The 11,271-nt window shown below is 35.1% G+C and overlaps 1 protein-coding gene and 1 pseudogene across 1 annotated transcript; both read left to right on the top strand.

Moving 5' to 3' along the window:
* The first annotated feature begins 469 nt into the window (after positions 1-469).
* Positions 470-4,630, top strand: LOC142623131 (primary amine oxidase-like; annotated as a pseudogene).
* A 2,688-nt stretch (positions 4,631-7,318) lies between these two features.
* Positions 7,319-10,110, top strand: LOC142624318 (uncharacterized). Its single transcript, XM_075797856.1, has 3 exons — positions 7,319-8,802; positions 9,602-9,780; positions 9,965-10,110. Exons 1-3 carry the CDS (start codon positions 7,319-7,321, stop codon positions 10,108-10,110), a joined length of 1,809 nt encoding a protein of 602 aa, XP_075653971.1.
* The last annotated feature ends 1,161 nt before the right edge of the window (positions 10,111-11,271 follow it).

Here is an 11,271-nt window from a genome sequence, read left to right as displayed (position 1 = left end):
AATAGTCTTAACTTGAGTTGAATCTTGGACTTGCACTTAAATATCAATATTACAATTCAACAAAATTTACATTGTAGTAACGCTACATGCATAACAAATTTTATAATTTTTTTCATAATTTGTTGAGTTGACAAATTATAATTGATACAACATCATTCCTACATGGAATCATCGTTCTCATCACTTTGATGTGAAATTCTTTGTGTTCTTAGACTTGTAGTTTATATCGTCATAAACTATTTTTGACAAACACTAAACCTAACCAAATTATAAGTTTGTAAGTATAGTAAATATAGTAGCTCACCATATTTACCAATAAAGGATAACAAGAGTAAGTTAAACTTATTATTTATTAATATTAAATCTATTCACTGACATAAGAAAACTTTACGCAAATCATGCATTCACTAAAATTGTTAAAGAAATGCTTATTTAAGAGCAAAGAGGCTTAATAACTCTCCACACAACCATGGCTACAACTTTGAAACTAAAACTTTTCTTACTCCTATCCCTGTACATCTTCTCACTTGTCTCAAGCCACCGGCCCCACCCTCTAGACCCTCTAACCCCTTCCGAGTTCACCCAGGTTGGAAACATCGTCCATAAATTATACCCCAGCTCAAAGCTCAACATAACTTTACAGTACGTAGGTTTGGACGAGCCAGACAAACCTGCCATCCTTTTATGGCTATCAAAACCCAAGTCCAAACCACCACCTCGCCGTGCCTTTGTGATTGCACGTCTCGATAAACAATCCCACGAGATCATAGTCGACCTATCGACCCATGCGATACTCTCTGATAAAGTTTACAACGGACACGGCTACCCTTTGCTTACCTATGAAGAACAATTGGCTGCAATGGAATTGCCACAAACATATAAACCCTTTATTGAATCCACTGAGAAGAGAGGCTTAAACTTATCTGAAGTTGTTTACTCAACTTTTACAGTTGGGTGGTTTGGAGAGTTGAAGAGCAAAAGGGTGTTGAAGGTTTTGTGTTTTTATGTAGATGGAACTGTGAATTTGTATGTGAGGCCAGTGGAGGGAATAACGTTGGTGGTTGATATTGATGAAATGAAGATAGTTGAATACTATGATAGGTTTATTGTGCCTGTGCCAAAAGCTGAGGGAACGGAGTTCAGGGAATCAAAGCTAGAGCCACCCTTTGGTCCTCGTTTAAATGGTGCAACCTTGGTGAATCCTGATGGACCAGGGTTTAAGATTCGCGGGCACACTATCAGGTCAGTCTTCTTTTTATTCTATTTAAATGTCTTTGTTAGAGATATTACATGGACTATGAATCCTTTATATATATATATATATATATATATATATATATATATATTTGTATTTTTTGTAATCTAAAGTCATTAACTATATTGCATGGACACGGGTACGAGTATGAATATAAAGGTACGACAATTTTTAAAAACGATAAGAGTATGACAATTAATTAATATTTATATTTAAATATATATTTTAAAAATATTTTTAGACTTCAAATATGTTTACGTCTATAATTTAAATTTAATAAAAAAAATTGTAGCAGGACACAAAAACAAAAAACACTAAACTCATAATAAACAAGTAAACATTATAAGGCAGAGGCAAATTTCAAGGGAAAAACAACACGTATAAAATTAAAATCATAAAACCAAACAAAATAAAAAAATACTAAACCTATTAGGTATAAGAACATGCGTGTAAACCCAAATTCAAAGAGCCATTGTAAATAAGAAAAAAAAGGAAAAAAAGAAAAAAGAAAAAGAAAGAAAGATTGACGGAAATGAAGGAGAGACAAGCGTGATACTTGAGAGAGAGAGAAACGTCAGAAGGAGAGAGGCTTTGGGGTTGCTGGAGAAGCTATGGTCGTCACCGATCTACGCCCTACAGTGGCTGCCAACTCACTGATCTCAGCACAAACGATGAGAAGAGGAGCTCAGCTGAGGAGTGAGAAGGGGGTGGGAGCTCAGCACAATCTTGAGCTTTTTTTTAATTTTTTTTTTAAGATTTATCATGTCCACCGTGTTAGAGCCGTGTCAAAATTTCAAAAAAAGAAAAAGAAAAAAAAGAGACCTTTGGACATGGATTTTGGGTATGTCTTACTAGTACTCGTGTCCGACATGTGGTGGACTCGGGTATTCGGCCAAAAATGTGGTATCTGTGCAACATAGGTCATTGACCATCAACTTATTTTTTTCAATAAGCCCCCTGAAGAAATCTTCTGATTCAATCCTGAGTAAATTCTATCCAACACACGGGGGACAGCACAGAAAATTGTCGGTTTTAGCTCCCCAAGGTCCTCAACCAATAGTTTGACATCCCCACGCAAGAACCCTATTGAGGCCCCAGTTAAAATAAATAGCTCCTCAATCACCCGATCAAAAATATGAGCAAGAGGAAGATATGAAAGATACACATCTTTGTCGGTCACCTTTTCATTAACACTCTCCAGAAGGCGCTTCACTCCAGCTAAAAGAGCAATAATGCTATCATTGGATATCATTACACCCTTGGGATCGCCTGTAGTTCCACTAGTATACATAATAGTATACATAATAGTACAACAATAATGTTATATGATCTATTGTATTGTATTACTCAACCTAAGGTTTATACACATGAATGGCTATTATTAAAGGGTCCTAACCTTGGGACTCTCTGTTTTCTATATATCTATGGCTTAGAGTGAAACTAGAGATACTACCAATTTTATACACAAGTTGTTAAAAAACTTATTGCAATTCCAACCTAATCCTTATTTAAAGGGTAGGACTGGGATTACATGTTCTTGAAACTGAAAAATTAACAAGCCTCAATTTTTCTTTGTGATTAGTTGGGCCAGCTGGAAATTCCATCTAGGATTTGACGTTCGAGCTGGTCCGATAATTTCTCTAGCATCAATTTATGACCTGGAGAAGCAAAAATATCGCCGAGTTTTGTATAGAGGATTCATATCTGAGATGTTTGTGCCATACATGGACCCATCAGAGGAATGGTACTACTAAAGCTATTTTGATAGTGGTGAATATGGGTTTGGTCTATCTGCAGTGTCACTCAAGCCCTTTGCCGATTGTCCTGCCAATGCAGTATTTTTAGACGCATACTTTTCTAGTAACGATGGTACACCAGCGAAGATATCTAATGCCTTTTGCATTTTCGAAAATCATGCTGGAAATATAATGTGGCGTCACACTGAATCGGGTATTCCTAGGAAAGTTGTAAGTGATATTTTTTGTAATTGTTGTTATTGTTGCTGTATTGTTTGGACATGTAGTAGTTTTATTTGACAATTATATGGTATTGCAGTTTACGGAAGTTAGGCCAGAGGTGAGCCTAGTGGTGAGGATGGTCGCAACAGTGGGCAACTATGATTACATTATCGATTGGGAATTCAAGCCAAGTGGCTCCATTAAATTGGGGGTATTTTATCATTTTGAGAATTATTTTTTGAAAAATATTACAATCACCAATAAATCTCATAACAAATTTTACAATTGTTGAGAAAGTAATTTTTTACAACAAACATAATTTCTTTTTTGTACATTAATCATAATTTCTCATTGCAACAATTGTGAATTTTTTTGTAACTTTAGACTTACCGTTGTTTTTCAACAAAGCTAAATTTTTTTGTACTATGAGTTAAAAGTATGTCTTCCTACCTCACAAACTTGAGTAAAATGGTAACACCAATATTGATTTCTTTGTCTCTTAATGTGAGCCCTTCTCAAATTATCTTAATAGGTTGGAATATCAGGAGTTCTAGACGTGAAGGGTGTCACATATACTCACAAAGATCAAATAAAGAAGAATGCGCATGGCACATTGTTAGCAGAAAACACTATCGGCGTGTATCATGACCACTTCTTGACGTACTATCTTGACCTCGATGTGGATGGTAAAGCCAATTCCTTTGTCAAAAACAATTTGGAAACAATCAAAGTAACTAACCCTAGCTCACCAAGAAAAAGTTATTGGACAGTAGTGAGTGAAACTGCCAAAACAGAATCTGATGCCCGAATTCAGTTTGGCTTGAAACAAGCTGAGCTAGTAGTTGTGAATCCTAATAAGAAAACAAATGTTGGGAACAATGTTGGTTATCGTCTAATTCCAGGATCCGTGGCACACCCTCTCATGTCATACAATGATTATTTACAAATTCGGGGAGCCTTCAGTAATAATCACGTGTGGGTTACACCGTATAACAAGTCCGAAAAATGGGCAGGAGGACTTTATGTTGATCAGAGTCATGGAGATGATACCTTAGCAATTTGGAGCCTCAGGTAGTATATGATGAATAAAATTCCTCTATCCCACTTTTAAAGTTTGCTAGCTAGAACTTTACAAGATAGTAGTTGTTGATTATGGTAATTGTGACCAATGTTTTCTAATGCATTTTTTTTTTTTTTTTTGGGTATATGAATGCACAGGAATAGGAAAATTGAAAACAAGGACATAGTATTATGGTACACCATTGGATTTCATCATGTTCCTTGCCAGGAAGATTTTCCAGTGATGCCAACCTTTGGTGTTGGGTTTGAGCTCCGGCCAACCAATTTCTTTGACAGCAATCCAGTCCTTAAAACAAGACCTCCATATATTGTACACTGGCCTAACTGCACCAACTAACTATGAGATTTTACATTGCGGTGTAGTAAATAAAGGAGTTCAATAATGATATCCTTAATCTGTCATTGATTATCTTTGTGGATGTTACATTATAGTATTTTATCGGTTTTAAGACTAACTTAATTATTATTAGGTTAATAATAAAAGCCCCAAGTTAAACAGATAATCATCATTATCATGCAAGTGTGAAAATGTAAAGAAGACATAACTCAAGAAACCCTTGAAACAAAATAGTTTCACAGGAAAAACCTAAAGAATAACCCAATCAATCCCAAGGTGAATAGATTTACCATCAAATAGAACTATAGAAGTTTATAGATTGAATAACCCTATTCTTCGTAAACTCAACTATAATTACTAAACATATCATCCTTTAAGTGAAGCTTCTACGACAAGTTGCTTCTCTCCTTCTCTACTCAAATCCATTGATAGAGATAGCAATCTGTTGCAACGTGAACTTCCAATCAACGACTTCAATATCCCCTTGAAAACTTGGATCCATTACACTTGATATCTAGAGAGTAGCAACTTTAGATTTACTAGTTCAAATAGCATTTGAGTAAAAACTAGTAGTGACTTTAAGAGCAGTTGGCACAAAATCTTTTAGATCTTAGAAGATTAACTCTAAAGTGTTAGAAAAATGTGCATTATGGTTTACTTATAAAGTAGACCAAGTAGTAACAAAACCAAAATCATAAAGTGGGCTGGTGAGCTAATAAGATGATTATGCAAATACACAGCTCAATCTATCGAACTTAAGTTCTAATTAGTTGAAACTATTAAACTCTAAGTAGCTTGAATAATCCTATTCTTGCACACTAAATACCAATAGCTTGAGCTCTCGTCTAAACATTCCTATAGAGTCTAGGAGTTATAACCAAACAAGTTTATGATCACAGTGATCACGAGGTTGCCAACGCAAAATTGAATATTTAAATCGTAATATATATGTATATATAGATGGGTTCAATTTACACCTAGTGTAACTCTTGAAAAGTTACACCTTTTTTAGACTATAGATTTCTAAGAAATCTAATGGTTAGAAAATCATTATAATCAATGTAATCTTCAAAATTTATTGCTTTTCATATTAGCTAACCTAATTAATTTGATAGAATATTATATTATATTATTTTCTACTTTCTTTCTCTCTCCTAATTAATTCATCCCTAATTTTGCACAAGTGCCTATTCTCAACGTTTTTGAGTTGCAGATTTTCTTTGTCATGGACAGATGAACTTATATTCTTATTTGGTATTACATGAAAGTTTAGATAATCCTAAACTTTTTTTTTATTGGATGGTGGCTCCTTAAACATTGAGAGAGAGAGAGAGAGAGAGAGTTGGAACCATAGTTTTAATAAACTGGACCGGACCGGCCGATCCGACCAATTCAACCGGGAACTGGCCTTAGATCCGGTCCAGTTATGCTATAAAACCGAAAATACTATAAAAAACGATAAATAGTGCAGACCGGCCGGTCTGACCGTAAGAACCGTAAAATTGGCCGGCCGAACCAGTTTTGCTCATCTGCCTAAAGCCCCTAAACTACGTCATTTTGCTCCCTCAAAATTTAACCCTAAAATCCTAAAACTATGTTCAGCCAATCAGCCTTCTCACAGTCTCACTTCTCTCCTCAGTCACGCCTCTAGCCTCCTCAAGCTCTCTACTCTCATCCTCCCTGCCTCACTCTCTCCCTCATGGCCTCACGCCCTCAGCCCATGCCCTCAGCCCCTCACTCCCTCGCGCCCTCACGGCCTCACACGTCAGTCGTCACGCCCTTACTCCCTCGCTCTCTCAACTCTACCTCACTCTGTTCTCTCTGCCTTAGCCCTCACGCACAACGGCACGCCCTCGCCTTCACTCCCTCATGCCCTTCGCGCCTTCCCTCCCTCATGCCCTCACTCCCTTGCCTCACTCTCTCCCTCACGGCCTCACGCCCTTAACCCACACCCTTAGACCCTCACTCCCTCGCTCCCTCACAGCCTCACGTGTCAGTCGTCACGCCCTCACTCCCTCGCTCTCTCAACTCTACCTCACTCTGTTCTCTCTGCCTCAGCCCTCACGCACAGCGGCATGCCCTCGCCATTTGAGCTCTACTGCACCTCTATAATGTTCTTTTCTTTTTCTATTTTGGGTTCTATTTTTTTTTCCCCATTTCTCTTGGCTTCATCAAGTAATAATTAGTATTCTTTTCTTTTTTATGATTTTGATTACTTGATTAATTGATTTTGATTTTGTCATTTTGATCATTTTCTTGGTTTTGTTTTTTTTTTTTTTCATCTCAAATTCTCAGTTCATAGTTCATGTTCTCGGCTTCATCTCAGGTTCTCCTCCCGTGACTTCACTGGTAAGTGGTAACTTCAATTATTAGTTTACAATAGCATTTTAGTTTATTTGTGTATGTTGTGGATTTGATTTACAGAGTATTATTGTTTGGGAAATATAGTTCATAGAGTATTATGCTTTTGATTGTGTATATTGGTGTTGAGAAATTTATTTGCTGATAAAATGGTTGCTGCCAGTCTCAAATTATTGACTATTGTTTGTGTATATTGAGTTGATGAATTTATTTGTGGATAAACTGGTTGCTTTTAGTTTGAAATTATTGACTATTGTTTGTGTATGTTGTGTTGATGAATTTATTTGTTGATAAAATAGTTGCTACCAGTTGAAATTTTTGAGTGAAATGGAGTCAGCTTCTGTACCATCTAATGAACATGCTTCTACAACCAGGTCTAATGCTAATTCTTCATCTGTGAGAGCGAAATGTGATCCCGCATGTAATCATGTAACTGAAGAGTTGAAAGACGGAAAAAGTAATTATAGATGTATACATTGTGGGAAAAGTTATAAAGGAGGGGGCATCAATAGGATGAAAAGACATCTAGCTGAAATTAAAAGTGATGTGGCTGCATGTATGGGTGTACCTTGTGATGTTAGGTTTCAAATGGTTGAGAATTTGAAGGAAATTGCTAAATCTAAAGAACAAACAAAAAAGGATCAAGAAGCATCTAATTATTCACCATTAGAGGACTCACCAAAATTTGAAGATGTCCAAGAAATTACTCCTAAAGGTAGGGGGTTAGGTAAGGGAAATAGAAGTGGTGCTCTTAGTAATTTTTCACTAAGATCCAATCTTGGCAAGAGAAAGGTTGGTGACATTGGTAATTACTTTGCTCTTAGAACAACACCGGGAGCTCAACCTTCTATTAAAAGTGTTCTTGCTGGCAAAGAAAAGAAGTTGAGGGTTGATATGGCTATAGCAAAATGGATGTATGATGCTTGCATTCCAATTAATGTTATAAATTCTAGTTATTATCAACCTATGCTCAATGCTGTAGCTTCTTATGATCCTGGATATAGAGGTCCAAATTATCATGCCCTTCGAGTGCCTTTATTGAAAGAAGCAAAAAGAGAAGTTCAATTGATTGTTAATTCTCATCGTTCATATTGGGCTGATACTGGTTGTACAATAATGGCTGATGGATGGACTGATACTAGGCAGAGAACATTGATTAATTTCCTTGTCTATTGCCCTAAAGGAATTGTTTTTATACGTTCTGTTGATGCTTCTGACTTGGTTAAAGATACTATTAATTTGAACAACTTGTTTGATGAAATTGTTAATTGGGTTGGTCCTGCAAATATAGTACATTTGGTCACTGACAATGCTGCAAATTATGTAGCTGCTAGAAGAATTTTGTGTGGAAAATATAGGAACATTAGTTGGTCACTTTGTGCAACACATTGCCTAAACCTAATTTTTAAGGAGATTGGAAAGATGGATCATGTAGCTAAACTTGCAAAGCGTGCATCCAAGATCACAATGTTCATCTATAATCATGTGGCTTTGCAAGCTTGGTTGAGGACTAGAAAAAATTGGACGGAAATTGTGCGTCCAGGGCCAACTAGGTTTGCTACTACTTTCATTGCCTTAGGGAGTCTTAAGGAACATAAGCATGACTTACAAGCATTGGTGATTAGCAAATTTTATGTTGAATCAAGATATGCAAAAGATAAGAAAGCAAAGGCAATAGTGAAAATCATTCTTGACAATCAATTTTTGAATGATTGTCAAGTAATTGTGCATATTATGTCACCATTGATTCGTTTATTACACATTGTTGATTCTGATGAAAAACCAGCTATGGGTTATGTATATGATGGCATGTATAGAGTAATTGATGGAATCAAAAAAAATTTCAAGGATAAGAAGAGATTATGGGAGCCTTATGTTAATATTATCAAGGATCGTTGGGATAAGAAGATATTCATGCTGCTGCTTATTGGTTGAATCCTGCATTCCAATATGACTCGTCTACTCTTAATAAGAGGCTAGAGACACAAACTGCTGTGACAGATGTTATAAAAACAAAAATTTCAGTTGGCCGATTGAAGTTGGTGGAGGAATTAAGGCTATTTCGATAGCGTGAACAAACTTTTGGAACCCAACTTGCTCAAGAATCAGCCAAGACATCTCAGCCGGGTAAGATATTGTTTACTGTAACTAATAATAAAATGAAAATATGTTTTAAAGATCATAGCTCTTTTTTATATTTTTGGGATAAGTATGTTTATTGATTCATTGTATCTTTGTTTTGTGTTGTATATGCAACTTAGATGAGTGGTGGAAGTTGTTTGGATCTTGTGCTCCAACCTTACAAAAGTTTACAATTCGGATCCTTAGCCAAACAACTGCTTCTTCAGGATGTGAGCGGAATTAGAGTGTTTTTGAACAAATACATAGCAAAAGAAGAAATAGATTGGAGCATCAACGACTTAATGATCTTGTGTATGTTCATTATAACTACCAATTGAAAGAAATGTATATATTATATAATCTCTTTGTTTCAACGTTTTTGTGGGAAAATATGAGTGATTCACTAATTTGGTCAAGTGGGTTCTTTGTGATTGTGAAATATAAGTGATTTGGTTATCAATTATTCATTATGTTCATCTTGTGATATAGAGTCAAAAGGAAGAAGTTCAATTTTGATCCTATTGATTATGCAAGTATCAATAAAACTGAATTTTGGGTAGTGGAAGATGAGGAACCTCCATTTCTGGATCATGAGGAGATAGAGAATGCATTATATGAAGAGGGAGCTCATCCAATCAAAGAAGGATCATCTAGCCATGTACAAAGAGGTTAGCTTAAAACAATTCTTTGCCTATATGCATATTTTAATTAGACTATTTATGATTTATGAGAAATGATTATTAGAATCATTATTTCATTTATTGTTCTTTGGTTTTGGAATTTGTATAGATATAGACAATGAAGTGATTGAGGATGATGATGACATCAATTTGGAATCATTTGGTGATGAAGATGATGCTCCTCCCGGATTTAGAGATAAAAATCATCCTATTCCTATTGAAGATGAAGATGAGGATGAGGATGATGATAATGATGCTAGTAACGGAGCATTTGGTTCACATGATGATATTGATTTCAATTTTCTTCATAACAAATGAGGCTTGGGTCTTAAAACTTATTAGTTGTTTGTTTGAAAATTTAAAACTTATTTGCTATTTGGACGTAATGAACTTATTTTTTATTTGCCAATTGTATGTAAATATAATGACTAATGAGCTTATTTATTTGGTTTTGTTGAAAGTTTATTTTGTTAAGGATGATTGTTTTGTAATGTTGTTATGTTAAATTCTTTAAAAAGATGTTATATACTTCTTTAAAAAAATTATTAATTATTTATATAATTTAAAGAAGTAATAATTAAATTATTTATGACGTCACCGGTTCGACCATCGGGTCCGACCTTAAACCCGATATTTAGCTCATTTTTTAGTTCTTTCACCGTACCAGTTTTTAAAACCATGGTTGGAACTCAAAAGGGGCCTACAACTGCTAGAATAAAGTATACCCTTATGAGATCCATGCAATCTCCACACATTTTGCTCCATTTACAGTGTGAACAAATCATGTCTTCCCTTGGTCTAAGCAAATATAAAATATTCAAGGCGGCTCCGAGAGAATGGAGAAATTTGGACAAAACTTTATATGTTTGATGTACTAAATATCAATTTTTGCCAAGATTTGACATCTTAAGCCAAGGATAACTCGGAAGCATTTCATACCTGCACGTTGCTTAATAGCTAGCTGTGTTGTTTTTTTTTTGTCTTTGAATATTGGAGAAATTTTTTTTTTTTTTTTGTTTTGTTTTTTGGGTTTTGGAAATTCAAATCTATCTGTCTAGAGAAAAAAAAATCTGCTACTCAAAAACGTTGAGAATAGGCACTTGTGCAAGGTTAGGGATGAATTAATTAGGAGAGGAAAGAAAGTAGAAAATAATATAATATATTATTCTCTCAAATTAATTAGGTTAGCTAATATGGAAAGCAATTAATTTTGAAGATGACATTAATTATAGTGATTTTCTAACCATTAGATTTCTTAGAAATCTATAGTCTGAAAAAGGTGTAACTTTTGTAGAGTTATACTAAGTGTAATTTGAACCCATCTCGTATATATATTAGTAGGCAGAGCTCAAAGTAAGTTTAATTAGAATTTCAAATTAGAATCCAATTTTGAGCCATGTGCCTAAACCACACCATAATTATTCACTTAAGTTTGTGTCATATGTTCACTTAAGTTTCTTAATATTTGTGCCAATTGAG

This window comes from Castanea sativa, chromosome 2 (assembly GCF_040712315.1).
Source record: "Castanea sativa cultivar Marrone di Chiusa Pesio chromosome 2, ASM4071231v1".
NCBI lineage: Eukaryota > Viridiplantae > Streptophyta > Magnoliopsida > Fagales > Fagaceae > Castanea > Castanea sativa.
Note: the sequence above shows the minus strand (reverse complement) of the source record. Positions and strands in the feature narration are given on the sequence as shown.

Coding starts and splice junctions, on each gene's coding strand:
- LOC142624318 (XM_075797856.1), top strand. CDS start 7,319: ATGGAGTCAGCTTCTGTACCATCTAATGAACATGCTTCTACAACCAGG. Junction 8,803..9,601: donor GGTTATGTATATGATGGCAT/GTATAGAGTAAT, acceptor CTTGTGATATAG/AGTCAAAAGGAAGAAGTTCA. Junction 9,781..9,964: donor ATCTAGCCATGTACAAAGAG/GTTAGCTTAAAA, acceptor TTGGTGATGAAG/ATGATGCTCCTCCCGGATTT.